Source organism: Epinephelus fuscoguttatus, linkage group LG4, assembly GCF_011397635.1.
Source record: "Epinephelus fuscoguttatus linkage group LG4, E.fuscoguttatus.final_Chr_v1".
Taxonomy (NCBI): domain Eukaryota; kingdom Metazoa; phylum Chordata; class Actinopteri; order Perciformes; family Serranidae; genus Epinephelus; species Epinephelus fuscoguttatus.
Window position 1 is genome coordinate 14,439,559 of NC_064755.1, and position 19,535 is coordinate 14,459,093.

The window sequence follows — 19,535 nt, forward strand, 5'->3', positions numbered from 1 at the left end:
GGATCAGAATGTGCACAGTCGAGTATAAAATATGAGTTGCCATGATACACATCAGAAAAAAAAAACCAAAACTGTTTTGTTTAGTTTTATTTAAAATGAAATAATATTTTCAATCAGTGATTTTATGCCTTTGTGTATTGAGTTTTAGTGAGAATAAGCAGTGTAACAGCAGGTGTATATAAACCCTTTGTGAGAACAAAAAAAAGAAAATCCAATACTCTCCCATTCATCAACATGTTTGCAGAGAGACAGTTCAGCCAAATGAAAGAATCTAAACATCATTTATTCCAGTAGCTGCACCCCTTCATTGCTCCGGCTTCACCATTACACACACTGTTATCCAGGAACATGGTAAAGCATTGATAGATGCCTCGTGCTTCATTAGCTACAGTCTCTCAGCCTGGGAGGCACTTACACAATATCAAACAGCTTCAACCAGAAAGCCAATGAGGCAAGAAGCCTAACCTATGCACTACAGACAGAAGATGGGACGAGACACGTCTTGTGAGAAATGTTCTAATTTCAGCCCAAAAATAATGTCAGCTGATGTCCATTAAGCGATGCTTCAGGGCTGGTGTTTCCTGTTTGAATATCTGAAGAAACGTCAAATATGCAAAACAAACTGAACAAGCTGAGGTTTTTAAATAATGTACTGAAGATATTAGGTGCCATGTGACAGAACAGAGGTGTATTTATGGGTGTATCCTTGTCTCTGTCTCACAATTTGCTGTTCTGCTGAAATTGGGACACCAGCCCCAGCACCTGCTCCGATGCAGTGATGACCTTATTCTGCAGGTAAAGAGCGCCGTTTTTAGACGTCTCGTTCAGGAAGTAACGATAGTTCACCATGATGCCGCAGGAGTTTGACACGCCCCTAGGACTGGTGTCAGCGTGCCAGTTGAGCCGCCACATAGTGGCACCATTTTGCAAGTGGAAGTTGGCCACCGGATTGAGAGCGTAGCCTCGCCTTTTCTCCCCATAGAGGTACCAGGCGCAGAGGCGCATCAGGACGGGCTCCAGGACACGGGTCAGGCGCTCGGAACGCATCCACTCACTGGTGGCGATCAGTTTGCGGAGGGCCTCAATGGCTGGAGTCCCAGGGGCTGAGTCAGTGGCCTGCTCCACCTCCATCCACTCCTGCTCAGAGAGGAGGTCAGAGCCCCAGCCTTCCTTCCTGTGCTGGCTGAGCAGGCCTTGGAGCCAGGCGGAGAAGCCCGGGATCGGAGACAGGCTGGAGAACTGGGCCATGTGAGGGAACTCGCTCTGAAAGACATGAGAGGGGAAGGGAGGTAGAGTTAACCCTTAAATGCTTACCTGAGGTCTTTAGAGACCCAGGACCATTTACACCTTGTCTAACACTTTAGGCCTTGAACCCCCTTCTATTCCTTAAACTATTTCTGGCATCAAAATTGTTGCAACTTTAGTTTTTCCACTGTTTTTCGGGATCTTTAGAGGTTTGTAAGGGTGATATCTTTTTCACATTATGCAGGTAGCTGATAAAAGCAGGTAATGTGTTATCCAGCTTGGCCTCAATTTGTGTCACTGTTACTATAAATTGACACTTTCACAAGGCGAAAAGGTTTGTTTATGTCACAGTAGCATGATGGTGCAGTATCAATGTGTCGGCCACACTTCATAGCAGCACTTTCTTGGATGTAGACCTTTTCAAACTTGACAACATAAACATTCTAAATGGGTCCCTTTGTATTTCCTGTTGGAATGTTTGTTAATGTAGTAGCTGACAGGAAGTAAACAGAGACCAAAGCAACAGCAATGACAGGGTCTATTGGAGGGTTTTTTATGACAAGTCTGAAAATGAAGATGAGGATTTTATTTTTATGCAAAGTGATCAGTCAGATCATTCAGAAACTGAAGTGGAGCAGTCACTGAGTAGTTACAGTGGGCTATGTGCAACACAGTCCAATATGCATAAATATAATATATAACTAAAATAACAGCCTCACCGTGGTATGCCTCAGCGAACCGGTCAACTTTTAGTTCACATTCATGTCTGTTTAGACAGTTGACAATGCTTAAAATATGGATGTTCCTCTAAAGAAGCTACGCATTCTAAGACATGTATGCTTCACACACATCTTCCACCGGGCAGCACAGAATATCACACAATCAGCACAGTTTCAAGGTGGACATCCATGATTAGTGTCACCAATTCGGTATCCAACCAAATGCCTCCCCTTCTGTTCCTGAGTTATGGTGTTGAGTAATGGCCAGAAAAGTGTTTTTACAGAACATTATGATGTCACAGTGAAGTTAACCTTTGGGATTTAAAATATTATCACTTCATTGTTATATCCTATTGAGATTTGTCCTCATTATTAGTGTATGAATTCTTGAGTTATGGCCTTTGACCTTTGATCACCAAAATCTAATCAGTTTATAAGAGTCCAAGTGTACATTTGGGCCAAATCTGAAGAAGTTCCCTCAAGGTGCTCTTCATATATTGCGTTCAAGAGAACGGGATAAAAGGATGGACAGATGTATGGAAAGAAAGACAACCATACCAACCGTACTGGACAACCAAAGACAAAATGCCTCCGGCCACAGCTTTTGCCAGCTTGGATGCATCAAAAGCTATGTTCAAAATATATAGAGCTTAGTGTTAGTTCAGGCAGGACACAAAATGTCAAGCTGAGCTCACATCCCAGCTCCACCAATTGATGGAGCAGCTGATTGATGGAAGGAAGTCAGCTGATAGATCACATGATTCCTTTCTATGCGAACCAATTGGCAAATCTCGTTCAGGGCGCTCTATTTAAACTGCTCTGGCTGCCTACTGTTACTGCGTCCTCAGCAAGGCGTTTTGCAACCCATCTCCACCCCAGCTCGTCCTTTTCATGCCGCGTCTGACTTACCAATGTAAGTTCTGTTTGTTATTGATGCTGGTTCTGTTCTGTTCCCAAGGGGTCTTTGCTGTTGCTCTCTCAGCCTTAGGCTTTCCATGTAGGCGTGTTGAAGGGCAGGGAGGTTTGCCTATCTGCCTCAGGCTTAACTTGTTTGCACATGGAAGGGCAGAGAGTTGTGCTCTCACCGCCCTAAGGCTTTCCACAAAGGCGCGTGGAAGGGCGGAGAGGTGTGCTCTCTCTCTGCCTTAGGCTCTCCATGTTGGCGCGCAGAAGAGGCTTTCTGCGTTGGCCAGAGGAAAGGCAAGAGACCCCGGAACAGAGCCATACTGCCAAATATAATACTGCCAATGGAAATAAAGGTTTTTTTTGACTAAAGTGTGACTGAAATCCTTTTTTAAGTTCTGGAAATTATTTTTTGACATCTATAAGCAATCCAAAAATAAATAAAGGCAAAACAAAAGGGTTTGGAGGGTGTACCATCAACATCAGATTCTGAAAAGGTTAGAAGCATTGTTATTTCAGTGTGTAGCTGTGTTAAAAATGGAACAAGTCTCTAAAGACCTTAAGTATGCAGGAATGTTTGGAAAAACATTACTGCATTTAAGGGTTAAAAAAGTTTCTTTTTAATCCTCTATTTTGAAACACAAAAAGTTGCAGAACCATTTACATGCATGCAGAAACACTTCAACGCAGAATTGCCTAAACCTGTCTTAACCAGCTTGAAGACAGGAAAACAAAAAAATAAAAAAATAAACCTGGGAAAAGGGTGGGGGTGAGGAAACAAGGTAACGATGTAAAGAAAACAGATGAGAGTCAGGAGCGATTTGATCCCCACTAGAATGCAGGGGCACCAGCGTCGCTATGGCGGAAATAAGAGAGATGAACGCTCCACCTCAGTATCAAAACACAAAACAACATTTTCTTGTTTGTGCTCAGGCTACTGCTCAGGCCTTCAGTTCCTCAGACAGGGACGCATTACAAATCAACTCCATTGCCTCATGATCCTGCCCCAGTGATGGAGATGGATGATCCCCGCTCTCTTCTTTCTATCCTCCTCCTCCTCAGTCACCTGCACTCTCACCTTTAATAGCTGTCCTCTTCTCTCACCTGCCTCTCCTGTATGTCTCTGTCTCATCTCGAATGCCCACACACACACACATACACACGCGCACAACACCCGCCCACCCATCTCATGCGTTCTCTTCCACCCCGCTACTCTCTCCTCTTGCAAAAAAGAATCCTCCCCCTCTTCCCTGCCCATCTTCGTGCTCCGGCGTCTGGGTTGATAAGTGACGGAGCGATGTGGCAGGCAGAGGAGTGAAAGTGGCTGCGGATAAAAGTGGAAGTGTCAGACAACCCCCGGAGGGACACGCCGCTCTGCAACATTGTTTTCCTTTCTTCATCCTTGATTTCGCCCTGCCTCCACTTCAAAATCCAGCCTTCTCGATTCCCATGGCCCCCCTGGCACTCCTTTTCTGTTTCTTCTCACTCTACTGTATCATGATCTCGCATTCTTCACTCCTACCTCTACTTTTAACTACTGGGTGTTCCCGCGTTGAGACCAAGCAGGCTTGACAAAGAAAAGACGGTGGGGGAAATAAGAATAGAGGCTGCAGGAGAGGTGAGAAAGTAACAGAGAGGAAAGGATAGAGAGAAAAATGAAGAACAGTGCCAGACCTGTGCTCTAGGGGCCAATCTACAAAGACAAGCAAGACCTCCTCCCTTCACCTTAAATCACGACTGTGACCTTTTCTTTTCCACTCTATCATCTATCCATCATCATAGTGGTCCCTCTGTGGCTGCGCTGCTCCTCTCTTCACCTTTACATAAGGTAAAGCCCTGTCAGAAAGCCAGGGACTGCTGAATACAAGCCGGTGTTGTGGTTTTAGGTAGCCTCGAGGGTAGAGCACTGCACTTACACTGTCGGGGTCAGGGGTTCGATTCCCAATAGGGTCATAAAAAAATAATTGCACTCATGGGGTGCATTGTATAAAAGCCTCCAGAAAGGTATGAAAGTCACATTGAAGAGTTCAGTTTCCAAACATTACTTTACACTGTCTTACAGAGCAAAAAGTCAGTGACTCCATATTCAGTCAAAACTGACCGTTATCTGGCTTCTTGGCATCTCTTCAAACAATTATTATGCCATAGATATTTATAATCTCTGTTAAAAAGGCATCTACAATCTGGCTCTGGTTTGGTGATCTACTCTAGAAGCCGTATTTGACTATACTCTACCAGCCATTGACACAGCTACAGCAAGAGAGTTATACCAAGAGACAGCCACCTGTGAAATAGCCACCCATGGGTGTAGAGACCTGGAGACAACATTGAAGGCAGGACCCTGTTCACTCCTATGGAAGTTGCTTAGTGGCGCATGAAGCCAAAAAAGCTCTACTTCTGTGGTATGAAACTACTCAGATGATCAGAGCTGCTTGCACATGACAGACTTCATGAGAGACCGAGCCGGCTACTTCCACTTTAGCACTCCACTAAACTGAATGGGGATAAAACGATTTGATCTTGTGGCTCTTCTAGCCTTTCCAAATGTTACTTGACCGAATGGATAAAATCCTGATAGTGAAACGAGTCATTTCGCAGGGGTTGTGACTCCAAAAATATCTATATATATCTATATCTATCTATCTAATCTATCCATTTTGCAGATATCTCTTTGCCAGTGTAAGTCAATGGGAAATAGTCTTTTGGGGCCCAATAGCATCACGTGTCAGACCCGGGAGTTGTAATTCCACTGTCTAGCCACTATGATAATTGGCTTCAAAGCCTGCCACACTTCTTGGGGGGCCTGTAGCCATCGGTGGCCTTAGCTAATTGATATTTTCCCTATCTGTTAAATGTAATTTAAAAATAATAATTCTGACGAACCAACATCTTGATAATATATTTGGTTATTCAACATAACTAGCAGTTAAGTGACAGTAGCTACATCCTACACTAATGGAGAAAAAACATTAGCTAATGCTAACATTTCTAACTTAGCAGAGAAGCAGTAACTGATATCTCAGGCTTTGACTCTAGTGGAATTTATAATATTTGATGAGGTTAAGATACATTGAAATAAAATATTTTTATGTATTAAATTGTAGATTAATGAATGTATTTCAATGGCTCCCTACTTCCTTCCACAACACCTTAAGCCCCCTTGCTCAGACCACATGCATCTTCAAAGTTAGCCTTCATTTTGATCTCAACTAAACACCTGTACATTTTTGTAACTGTATTTTGAAGTTGCAACACTACTGCAGTGACAAAAATCTGTCCACAGACCAGGGCCACATTTTGTCCTGATGACATACACAGACTCATAAGGTGAAGACAACACCAGCTGTGGCAACGCTGTTGTGGCTGGTAATTAAAAGTGGTCCAACGGACAGACCCAGCAGAACAGATACACTATAATAATCAAAACAAAGTTTAATTTAATTTAGAAAGCTGAGGGAGCAATTTGTTTGTTGACTGTCTTTTTAATCTGGCAATCTGTCATTCCCTGAAGATTCCCTGTTTAAGGGGCCATTTATACTTAATGACTGGTACCTGTATGGACACAGACAGAACCTTCTGTCTGTACTCTGCGTTCACTGAATTCATTGCGATCATTGCACAATGAGTTGGTAATGTAATGGAAGCGGCCTCCTCAGTTTCGTCGTTTGTTGTTGTGTGAAACTTTTGATTCAGGCTGTATCCATGCTATCATAAATGATGTATGGAAGTATGAGGGTAGTGATGTCTATTTTCAAATGGAAAGGGAGTATAAAAGAACCCTAAATCTAATTCCATATTTCCCCAACATCACTGTTTAGTAGCTACTGCTCTGTGCTTTTTTAGGATAGTATGGAGAAGCTAAAAAGTAGCACAACTCTGTTTTTAGATCATAATTTTTGCATAAGAGACAACTAAGATGACAGGAGGAGACGCTGAATTGCAAAGCTAGTAGACCTCTTGATGAAGACAACATTCCCCATCTGTAAAGCTTTTAAAACACAATGCAATATAACCTACTTCCCAGTCTCAGACACAAACAGCCCTAATGCTAAAGCACAAAACACAACACAATTTGCGCCGAGCTCACTGAACTGTATGTTGCCATTAATAAAAATGCCAATAAGTGAAAAGCTTGCGCCAATCAAAACAGCCCTATTGTATGAATAACTAAAGTGGTAGATGCTGAAAGCTCTGAAACCTGATTTTTATGAGGATACACTGTAAAGAGCTATTTCCCATCTGTTGGGTAGAGTGGCTTTTGATGTTCCATTCACAGTTCCCGTTGTTTAACAAGTGCTAGCTGGAGTGGCCCGACATGAAGGGCTCTTCTGCACTTATTGAGAGGGATGGATGAGATTTCATTACTGCCTGTCTAGTGACAACTGCTCTGTTTATGTGTGGAAGCATTCATGTGTGTATAAGCAAGTGCTAGAACAAGCGAGAGATTTATCATTCAGCACTGAGACCAAAATAAAAACTTTTGAAAAAGCAATCAAACAAATATCTTGCCTGCCATGGCTACATTTCTCGCTGGAATGACTCCATGCCAGCTGGGCCACACCTGAAGGCTACTGTAAAGCCTCTTAATTGAATTCAGCACTTGAGTCATACAGAGTGAAACATCCTGGAGTGGAGACTAACAACACTTTTGTTACACCATAGGGGAGGAGCCGAGGAGCTCTGCGGGAGTTAACAGCTGTATCTGTGCACGTGTCATGTGTACTGTCAATGATAAGGTGTCATTATGTAGCTATAAAGGGACAGGGTGATTTAAAAGCTTCACAGATAAGACGAGCTACTTCATAGTTGTATTTAGATGACAAGTGTTTGCATGACCTTGCCTCTTCTGGGACCTCATGCTTTACCTCAGCTTTAACAGTCTTTATAGGAATTCAAACAGGCTTGATTCAAGTTATTCTTCTATTGCAGTATTTTGCAATGGTTTTAACTTTAATTTCACAATGTTTTAGCAAAACTATCAACACAAAATGCTACAATGGTAATCAGAACATCACATCATTATTACATTAAACAAAGAGCAGTGGTTCCTGACCTTTTTCTTAAGGGACCCCTTTTCTGTCATTGAGTAAACTGATGACCCCTGACTAAGTGACATATGTCATGGATATTTCATATTTTGTTCAATACATAACCATAACAGTACAGACACACACAATAACTGCAAGACGTTTGAGTAAAATGAGCGATTTTGATGACTTTTGAGCAGATTATTTCCTGTGAATATTGCATCAGATTTGAGGTTTCCTGATATTTTTAGAACATTTTCATATGATTCTCTGTCTTTGTTATGCATTTTCTAAGAGTATTTTTTTTTTTTTAAAATCACACATAATACACAGGCTTTTTTGATGGATTCAGTGTTTTCCTCTTCCTGTAACTTGGCCATTGTTGTATTAGCTCATTGGTTGCTCTCTGGGTACTTCTTTAACGCAGGAATGCAGGCTGTGTGAATTTAGCCTGTGTTTGGTGCCCTTATACTGTGAGATTTCTTTTAAGTTAATATCTTGAAGAATAGTCCAAACTATAAAAACAACAGTTTAATTTAGTATTCTTCATAGAAATGAATGAAATCATGAGATATACATCTGTTACACCCCGTAAACAGGGGTGCACAAACTTTTCTGAATGGGGTCCAGATAAGATAATGTGAAAACACATGGGGTATCTCACATCGTATGTGTAATTAAAAAAATACAAAAAACAAAAACACATATAAATGAGACAAATACAACCGTTTCATCTTTCAGTGGAAATGTATTCAACTTTCCATCACCTTCCTAAGAGCGGTGGCCCTCATTGTCGGCTTTACCCTTCTTTGCTATGGCCATGTCTGCTACCTAGCAGGAAACGTCTGCTGCTAGGTAGCCATTCGTTAGCTTGTTTACCATCTGTTTATGAAAACACATTAGCCTGCAAATTCCAGCTTGGTGCATGTCTACCTGTCTGTATGATATTCCTGACAGTGTGAGGTGAACAGAAAAAATTCAAATTGAACTTGCTTGATTAATCAGTACTGTGTGGCCAGCCACAAATAGTATATTTTGTCAAGCCGCTGGCTGTTTGACATCTGTCCACGCGGCCACAATTGGCCCCCAGGCTGGACTTTGGACATGCCTGCCTTAAAATCAAGAAAGACTTGTGACTCACCATGTACCTTTGGCAACCCTTGCTCAGGGTTGGGATCCCCAGGTTTGAAACCAGTGATGCACAATAAGAATGGCTTTTTAAAGTTTTATCAAAAGAATGCTGCAACATCCATTCCTAGCTCCACATCCATAGTTAATTTGCTGACTAATGTACCACACTACATCCTGCATCCCACCCGCACTCACCTGTAGTTCTCGGACCACCCTCTTGATGAGGTAGTTTCCCAGCTCCACCCCTTGAAGGCCAGCCTGGGTGGAGGAGATGGAGTAGAAGATGGCTGAGTTTATCTTATTTACATCCTCCTCGGAGTCGAGAGTGGTGAACTCACGAACGATGCTCTAAGAGGAAAACAAATATTTTTGTTGAGTCACAGAAAAATAGTGCATCACTCATCCAGATACAAACCCATTCTCAGTGTTTGAGGCTACAGCTGCAGCCAAGGCGGGAGTCTCTTATAGCTATTTCAGAGCCACTGGAGCAAAACTGTGTCTATTGTTGCACTATTTCACACCCTGGAATATTCTCAAATTGCAGTGTTGTCAAAACCACCTTTTTCTCACTGTAAACACAAAGGAGAGGAATTCAGCGCTGTAGAGGCTGCTCCCAGAGGGGTTTGCAGTTTAAAGGTCTCTGTATTGTTTTTCACACAGCAATAATCCATTTGTCAGCTGAGAGGAGGAACAAAGTAGTAAATCCCAGATGTTTAAGTATCCTCCAAGGTGTGGTAAAGTGAGACAAACCATTACAGCAGCCTGTAGCTATTGTTTCTAACCTGAATGTTGTCAGAGATGTCTTCTGTGAGGGCCACGTGTAGAACAACCAGGGGTTCTCCTGGCATGGCGGCGTGGGTGAAGGCATAACAACGGCGGTATGGCCCCACTCTGCGCTTCAGGTCAGTCCAGTTCCTGACAGGGTGCACTGCCTCGTACCTGGCAGAGGGCTGATAATTAGTCTTTCAGTTTTTAACAAACCATTTGCTAAATCCTGCCCTCCTTAGTTACTGTTGCTACACCTGTCAAGCTTTTCATTTCGTTTGGCACATGTGCTCCGGTGATAACGGGGCAAATTTAGCACTCAAAATTATTAATACATTTTGAAACACTGGGTCCTTGATTTCAAACAGAGGTAGACAGTAGCAGGGTTCTCATTTACAGCTCATTTTGCTCTTCATACCACTGTTGCGGTCAGACCTTATTAGCTGTAGCTAGCTGGCTAATTAAGCTAACATTAGCCCTTGGAATTGTTTTAAACGCTGCCTCTGGATGATTTTTAATGATTCCAGCTGAACTGTTATAAACAAGAAACCTGTATAATGTGTCTCACCTACGAACTTGATGGCTACGTGCATGAAAGCATGCTAAGACTGTCTAAACTCCATGCAAATAGCCTGCACCCTCAACAGTTAAAGATACACCTGGAGGAAATGGAAATAGGGAAACAGCACATCTGGTATTGTAGTGCAGAGCTAGTTAGCTCTAGCATGATAAGAGTTTTTTTGTTATAACCTATAACCTATGATTATTGTTTTATCATATGTCATGATAACAACTTTTTCATTTTTAATTCTACAAATCCCTGTTTGAATATTTAGCATACACAATGGGCAAGCCAGAAAGCAGTTGGATTTCTGCTTTCAAAATTCAAACAGTATGGTTCCCTTTAAACGTTACAAGAGAAAAAGGTCTTAGGATCATGACTAACCTGTGTTGGGCCATTGCCACATTATCTTGGATAACTACCGTAAAACTAAAATATTAGCCCGGGCTATTATTTGCTTCACTCATTGATATCAACAGGCCTATATTTCAGACAGGTGTCTATATGAGACAGGCCTTATAAGGCCTTATAAAGCTCAGAAAGATGGGAAATACAATAAAATTGCCAGTATGAATATTACTTGTATAAAAATTTGGCTTCAGATAATATATCAGGCGTCTAATTGAGACAGGTGTTTATTTTTCAAAAAGTGTAGCTACACTGGAAGGGGATTAGGCATTCAATTGAGACTAGGCGTTTAATTGAAGTTTTACGTTAGCTTGACTGGAGGCTGCTACCTAAGTATAAACTTCCCCCAATAATATTATCTACATAAGCGACATACAACTTTAAATGGTTGTATTTTTTTTTTTTTACATTTTAAATACACTCTGAACCCCAAATCCTGCCAGCAGGTTTGAAAGGCATACTTCCTTAAAATCACAAAAGTTACACAATTTATCACAGCCAGACGCTGTAAATATCTTGTGTCCTTGAACACAGCATGCGTAACAACCGTTTCCAACAGGAAACATAATTAAATCTAAACTTAAACTAGTGATATTTTATCAGAATCACTGTATTCTACCTGTCTTGTTTAAAAATTTGCCAAAAATAATCCAGGAGTACTTTTACAACTTTTAACTTAAGAATATCAAAGGGTGGTCGGATGACACACATTTGTGTGATAATGCGATTTGCAAGGAGGATTTGCATTTTGCTTAAGAAATTTGTTTTGGTGATGACTGTCACTCTCTCTGTGCTGTGTGTTTGTTGCATTGGCTCCAATACCTTCATTTAGTGTGAATATAAAAAAAATCTGATTATTTATAGTCATTCAGGGAGGCACAAGGTAAAATATTTGTAGCTTTGGCAAAGGTCAAGACAGAAAAAAAAAAAAAATAAATAAATAAAGATGGGGGAAAAAAAAAGAAGTTACACCTCTAATAAAGAATCTTCCCTGACAAAAAGCTCCTTGGCCTTGGAGGTAACACTGGGTTAACGATACTACTGTGAGAGTTAGCTGGACATGATGATGTTTTAATTAAAGCAGTAAACACACTGTTTAACCCATTCCTTACACTGTGCTCTATTGATTCAGGTTCAGAAAGCTACATTAAAACCCTTAAGTGCCACACACGTTGAGTCAGCATTTGGAAAGTGCCTATTTATGTTTGAAAAATTACGATTGGACAATCACTGTTCAGGGAAACAGGGGTTTCGAAAATGGTCACTTTCCATCAACGTGCTATATAATGTGGATGTAAGAAAAGAAACTGATGGATACAAAGAAAGCGGCACAGTGTGAGGGAGCATGAATGCCCTTACTGGCTGATCCTCTGCAGGATCTCACAGGGGGACTGCCAGGTGATTCTCTCCAGTCGGAGCAGACCTACAGAGAACCACTCAGACAGCAGGCTCTTCAGCGTGCCATTCAGGTCCTGGGAGAGAAAAAAAGGTGAGAGTTAGGAATAAAAACATCAACACCCAGTGGATAATTGAAAAATTCACCACATTCTTTACTTTGTTGCGAACAGCTCAGCAGCCAGGCTGTCTGGGAAATTAAAGCTTAACCTTACATTCGTACTTCATAATAGCGCAGGAACTATATGTTGTACAAATAAAACACCAGCATGCACAGGTCAATCTTACATGCACATTAATAAGAAAAGGAAGGTCACAGTCTCCACCGCATAAGCTGTCTGTCCTTACTGTATAGGGTTTTTTTGTCATTCTTTTCTATCTTATAAAGAAGAAACACCATGAAAGCATTCGAGAAATTGCAGCTTTTATACATCTATTAAAAGAAATGGATAAACACAGTCTTTACAACCTCATAGACCTCTTTTACTGGGAGAACGTACAGCCTCTATCTTATTGACTGACAGCTAAGTTGCTCAAGTTTGTCTGATGGCCATAAACAATTCCATACTGGTATCTTACAGTGCAGTGAGGATGGTCCCTTGGGTGTCTGTATGCTGTTTGAATGTTTTCACATTATGAGAAGTGATTTGTTTGAGTTTGCAATGGGTGTAGAGGAGGCACTTCAATAAACAACTTGCCATTTCAAAGCAGGCCTGTCCTCCCTCAAAGGTCAGACTTCATTTAAAGCAAATCTCTTGCAAACACACAAACAGGCACACACTGTGCACACACGCAAACACATAAATACAGCTTATATTGGCTGTTCCATAGGATGACTTCACTTCAGGCTTACTTTAATGCCGGCTTGTCAGTCATAATAAAAGCTAATGCAAACAAGCTCAAGTTGGGTCATGGTGTTAAAGCCACTGGCTGAGATTCTCTGCAACCAAAACTAACGAAATTTGAAATTCAACCCCACATACGCATCAGCCGCAACATTATTCAGATCTATGGTTGAGAAGTTTCACACTTATGAATGAGAGGCAAAATCAAATTTACTTACTTTACTTTACTTACTTTATTTAACCCTTAAGGGGAAAAAAGGAGAAAAAGTTCAGCAAAACTTATGTGATGGTGTACGTGTGTGTGTGTATATATGTGTGTTTGTGTTCCTCTGACCTCACAAGATGCCTGAGGTGAAATAATCTATGATGGCTGATAATCCCAGCCTGGCATTTCTGTGAAAATGCAGCACATAAACAACCCATGAGAGTGCAGCGGCTGCCTTGGGTAGCCAATTCTCACCCACACAAAAGGAAGGCCAAACTGAGATGTGTATTCCATTGACCTAGCAGAAGATGAAGTCTTTTGAAATGGAAGGGTCTAGCATTCGAAGCCTGAGGTTAGGAGAGGCACGGAGGGAAGGACGGAAGGGAAGAGACGAAAATCCTCCACTCTATTAGAAAGAAAATAAAGCAATACTTTTTGACACTGGAGCTTTAACAATGCAGTGAGGCTCCGATGCCGTGAGCTGATACAGCCTCTGTTGCCTTGAGCCACAGCTATATTGTGATTATACAGAGCGATGGAGACTGCGGCGCCTGCAAGGAACAGTCTGTCAATCCGAGGCCAAACGACCCCACACTGCCAAAGTGTTTACAGGTCAAACTCAGAGTGCGCCAAATATTTTTACTCCAGTAGGCTGCATGCCACTTGTCAGCCTGGCAGCCTGTCTGTGGGGGAAAAACAGCCTCACTGATACTCTGTGAAATCCCAAGGAGCCAACTAAAACGATGTCTCTGACTTGTCTTTATAGCTTTCATCCACTCAGTTTGTGGACAGGTGAACAAGACTGAAAAGCCTGCAGGTATGGGGAGTAAGGAAGAACATCAAAAATCAATTACCCCACCAAGAGAGACTAATCTAGCGTTGAATTCAACGTGACACTCTTGCAAGAACCACAGTATTTGCAGCCTTGTTAAATCCAAACTTCATTACTTTTGTAATTTTCCATATTGTATCATTTTTCCCCTCTATGTTTCTGTGTTCTTTTGATCATCCGTATTATTGCAAGTTTTTCTCTCCCCTGGTATGCACATACTATCAATACATGTACTAAAAGCTTCATATTTACCATGACCTTTTCTCATTTTTAGCTCAATCAATTCTAGCAATAACAAGAAAAGATTGCTGTGTGCCCCCAAGACCAAGGTGGTCAGCACTCAGAGCGAATTCTCTGTAGGTAGCGTAGACCTTTTTTAGGCTACAAAAGGTCTCAGTGGGCCTTGGTTATTGAGATTAAATGCATCTGCACCACCTCTCAGCAGGAATAAAATAGGTATTGAGCAGGAGAGAAGAGACTAGAAGTCCTCCGGCGATAGTGCAGTCAGGGTCTTTGAAAATCATATTGAGCTCCATTCCAAAGCAAATAAAAACATAAAAACTGATCATAGAGATGACAGAGGACCTAAACGGCCCCGAATGATCTCACGCAGGGCAGTTTTAGTTTGACCATTAAAGCTTTCAATGGCGCACACACATCCATTTTGTAATCTTGATTCTTGCATCTCAGCAGCACTTTACAAATGAGCAGTTTGCATTTCATTCAGTGTGTTTGAGAATAGTGGACGTAAAGAACAACTATTACAGAAGCAGTATTTCACCCATTCTTGAGAACTGGGACAAATCATGTCCTACCAAACTACAATTACTGCTTCACGGTCGTATGCCTCCGTGATCCACTCAAGTTGCACTTACAATTTCTATTCATGTCTTTGAAAACACGGATGCTTCACAAACATCTTCCCCCTGGCAGCAAAGAAGATCTATACAATCAGCACAGTTTCAAGGTGGACACCCAAGATTAGTGTCACCAATTTCGTATCTGACCAAATGTCTCCCTTTCTGTCCCTAAGATACGGTGTTGAATAATGGCCAGAAAAGTGCTTTTGCCAAACATTATGATGTCACAGTTTAGCTGATCTTTGACCCTTTGGATAGGTTATAAAATGTCATCACATCATCATTTATTCCTGTTACACATTTGTGTGAAATTTTGTTATGACTAGTGCGTGAAACAGGGAGGTCACAGTGACCTTGAACTTTGATGTCTGACCACCAAATTCTATTTAGTATATTCTTGAGTCCAACTGGACGTTTGTGCCAAATTTGAAGAAAGTCCCTCAAGGCATTCTTGAGATATCGTGTTTGTACATACAGACAACCCAAAACCATGATGCCTCCAGCTACGGCTATCACCAGCACAAAAGCATAAATACCACTTAAAATTATAACTAATCAACACAATCATTCTGTTTCTGGGGTGAAACACTACTTTGAAAGGATCTATATATATCAAATAAATATTATTTATTAAAAATTTTGATCTGTTTGCATTTTTTAACTTCCGAACTTGCCCTGTGCCAGAAAACACAAAAGATGTGTTCAAAGCCTTCAAAAAACTAAAACTATCAGTACGTACTAATAACATTGGTGTAAAATGTATAATCATCTTTGTTTTAAAATATGTATTTTTGTTAAAATGTTGGCCCTTTACAGACACGTCCCAAATTTTTATCAACTCCATCAGATTTCTACGTAAACAACATTTAATCGGGCATAAAAGAGTTAGCTATATCCTGAGGACTCCTAACTCGCTTCCTGGTTTCCAAAAACTTAGGATTACTTCTTTAAATGATATTGCTGTCTGGTGTGTCTCACCCATAACAAGTCAACTCCACAGCTCTTCTAAAATAAAACTAAATAAGAATCATGGTTAAAAAAATGAGTATTTTGATTAGCATTAAGGGAACTCTTAGCAACTTTGAAAAATAAAATGGCTACTCACTATGACTACAGTGAAATTGATATGTTTTTGTCAACTCAGTAAGACGTCATCTCCATCAGATCTTATTTCTGGCCAACATAAATAGCACAAGCCAGACTAATGGTTAAAAAACACACTTTTGTAACACTTTTGTCACCTTTGCCAAGCTTAAAAAAATAAAGCAAGTATATCCTGCAGGAAGAAAGTAGTATGCAACTTTTAGTGCACTTTTAACACAAGCTGCGCGCTTAATGATGGTGATGGTGATGAGCCTTTATGAAATCGTGAAATATGCTGGCAATTTCAAGCGCTCTGTGGGCATGATTTGCACGCTTGCAATTAAAAAAAAAAAAAAAAATCACAACTGATTGTGTCCCCCACCAAACTTGTCATCAGATCTGCACCCATGGTGTGTGTGTGTGTGTGTGTGTGTGAGAGAGGGGAGAGGAGGAGAGGGGCGGGGGGAGTCCTTTGTTTATACTCGCGCGTTAGGCTAAGGCTAGCTAGCCTACAGTCCGTTGCAATGGATTGTTTTGTGATCAAGAAAAAATCGTAGATGGTATGAGGATTACAAATGGCTGGAATATTCATATTAATAATGCATATGGAATAAACGCACTTGCTGTCGCATTTTGGATGTATTGTCTGGTTATTGGCAGGGGCATGGGTGCTGTCAAGTGCTGAATCTGTCACCTTTGCACGTGAAACATTTTTGCCATTGCCTTGTGGTCACTTGTATTAGGCTTAACTATTTTGTAGGACATTCTTTGGCCAAATTCAGTTAAAACTACTTTTATATCGAACATGCTTGTGCTGTGTATCATAGCTGCTTTTACTGAAAAAACAAGAACCTCCTTATAAAAGTAACTGAAGTCATGAAAATCAATTACTTTCTTAGCACCCCCACGTATTGGTCAAGCTCCCCCTTAGCCCCGGGAGAGAAAAAATCCTGGTGCCGTGCCTGCATCCAGCATAAAACCAAAGAATCTCTCTAGATGGTGAGTTTTGGTACTTATTCTGTCTACATCTACACACTACAGGGGCTTCTGCTTTTACTGTAGTTTTAATAAAAGAGCTGCTGGTGGCCTGTGACACACAAATAGCCATTCTCTAGCACGCAAGCTGCTAGTCGATTTATAAAAGCCGCTCCACGCAGCGTCAACTCAGTATGACTCCAACTTAGAACTTAGATACTTAGATACAGCCAACATAAATAGCACAAGCCAGACTAATGGTTAAAAAACACACTTTTGTAACCTTTGCCAAGCTTAAAAAAATAAAGCAAGTATATCCTGCAGGAAGAAAGTAGTATGCAACTTTTAGTGCACTTTTAACACAAGCTGCGCGCTTAATACATGTTAGTATACGGGCTAAGTCTGTCAGATTACTTTTTCTTTGCACTGAGCGAGTGAGCACATATTAATTACAACACATCTATGGTACATGTCGTACTTTGTATAAATCTATCTCCTATCTGAAAAAAATCCCATTCTTATTCCAAGGTGTGCATAGAAACTCCTACACTCCAGTGCTGAACAGAATTGAAAATTGTAATTATAATTGACTGAACATGAATGACTGAACAATGAGACTGGAAAGAGTAGCTGCTCTGAAAAATAAGTTGCCAAAAATGTGCCACTACGGGGCAAAGAGCACGGGGGGCATGTCTGTGTGATGGAACATTTTAGGATTTTTCCCCCCACTGCTTTTCCTTTCAATTTTATTTTCACTTTGTCTTCAAAAAAATCATTCAAAATATTCATTATGTGCCTGATTTATATTCAGCGCTTTCACCTTGTTGCTGCAGCAGAGTAGCTCTCGCCTCTTCATGTATAGAATGAAATATTATTACGGGGTCTATTTTAACACAAGAGGATTCCAGCAACAGTGGAAAGCAGCTCTTAACAGCACTGTAAGCTCATGTGTCCAGCCAAAATGAGCAGAAAATATGAAGAAAGCCCTGAAAATGAGCTTGAGTGTCTCATGCCAAACATGCTTGGTGTTATCTATTTGCAAAAACACCTTAAGCTATGAGGAAATAAGAAAACAAAACATATTTAGTTCCTCTAGTTTGGTAAGGAAGGTAAACTGTGGCAGAGGTCATTGGCACTCAAGCTGTGAGGAAATGTGAGCCATGTGATGGGAGCAACGAGTGCAGTTTGTGCCTCGGTGTGGGGTGAGTTGTGTAAGCAGCTACACTGTTAATACTGTTAAAATACACCAGGGTCATTTCTGTTATGCAGCAACATTTTGGCCTCATAACCTTTGAAGAAAAGTTGGATTTTTTCCTGATTGTATTATAATTTTATTGTATCATAATTTAGCCTTGAAAATAAGATCCTGTACACCGCTCTCAAGCAGCTTCACAATTCATTGTTTTTATTAACATTTTGATACCTCTGGACCATTGCCAAGAGAATTAACAACATTTTTTACAACACTGGTCTAAAATAGATTGTCCTCCCCGTAAACAAATTGTAATTCAGCCTAACAGTGTGGAAATTTAACAGTGTGGCAATCAGATTAACATCATGAAGCAGTATAAGTTAAAGTTAATGCTCTCCGTTCTTTACTTTTTTGAGTTCTCTTTACAAACAGTACATCTCCTCTTGAAAATTCTCTCAATGAAATTGTATTTTTTTGTGGAAGGTGAGAAACTAGTAACTAACAGTGTTAATGGAAGTGGAAAATGACTTCAGGGATGCACAGTACATAATGAAAATGGTCAAAATGTAATAATATTTTGAGTAGTTTTATTTTAATGGCTTTTGTCCTTGTAGAAGTTTGAAGCTTTGCACTGGACACACGGTGCTATTTTGGTAAAAGTTAAGTGGAAAGAAATGTTGCCACATAACAGGAATAACCCACCACATACACCGTCTCTAAATTAGGCTACCGAGGTTCAGCTGTTCAGGAAACATGTCAAACGCTTAAACGCGCACGGCACTGCTTGACTCAAGCGAGCACCCGTAGAAAATGTAAACAGAAGATTTACCCTGATGTGAGGGCTCTCACTAGCTTTGGATGAGATTATTTCAAGCACGTCGGCTCGGAGGTCCACCAGAAACTTCACTCCTCCCTCGACCCTGCTTATATGATTAAGCAACTGTTTATAACGGGGAGTCAAGCCGTAACGCAGCCTGTCTTCAACCTGCAAAATGGTCGCCACATCTCGTAGCTGTGTGTCCAACAGCCTCATGGCCATCTCTGAAACGCTTTTATGGTCCACTCCGAAGTCTTGTGACAGCTTTGTCAGGAAGCCGAGTTTGTCTTCCTTGTCCAGACTGCCGTAGAAGTGCATGAACTCCAAGCTGTTTGATTCAGGAGGAGGAGGGTACTTGTCTCTCGTCTCGTATGTGGGTAAAGGTGCAACGACTCTCGCCAGGATCTCCTCCATTGCCGTGACACCGCGACGACCTGGGGTCGAATACCAACGCCAGCCGCTGACGTCCGAGGCCTCCAGAGCCGCTTTGAGAATAGCCCGGTGTCGCCAGCACCTCGCACTGCTTCGAAAAGCCCAGATAGCACGATGGGATATCATCTCCAGGAGGGAG

At 41.2% G+C, this 19,535-nt stretch overlaps 1 protein-coding gene across 1 annotated transcript; it reads right to left on the minus strand.

Moving 5' to 3' along the window:
• Positions 1 to 262: 262 nt before the first annotated feature.
• mlycd (malonyl-CoA decarboxylase) lies at positions 263 to 19,525 on the minus strand. Its single transcript, XM_049575403.1, has 5 exons — positions 18,977 to 19,525; positions 12,120 to 12,232; positions 9,808 to 9,964; positions 9,221 to 9,373; positions 263 to 1,263 (listed from the first exon to the last, which is right to left on the minus strand). Exons 1-5 carry the CDS (start codon positions 19,520 to 19,522, stop codon positions 718 to 720), a joined length of 1,515 nt encoding a protein of 504 aa, XP_049431360.1. The 5' UTR covers positions 19,523 to 19,525; the 3' UTR covers positions 263 to 717.
• Positions 19,526 to 19,535: the final 10 nt, after the last annotated feature.

Bases quoted from the DNA above. Each gene is read 5' to 3' on its own strand.
- mlycd (XM_049575403.1), bottom strand. From the start codon at position 19,522: ATGATATCCCATCGTGCTATCTGGGCTTTTCGAAGCAGTGCGAGGTGC. The intron at 12,233-18,976 runs GTAAATCTTCTG...TTTCTCTCCCAG, and splicing joins GTGAGAGCCCTCACATCAGG to GACCTGAATGGCACGCTGAA. The intron at 9,965-12,119 runs GTAAGGGCATTC...GCCCTCTGCCAG, and splicing joins ATCCTGCAGAGGATCAGCCA to GTACGAGGCAGTGCACCCTG.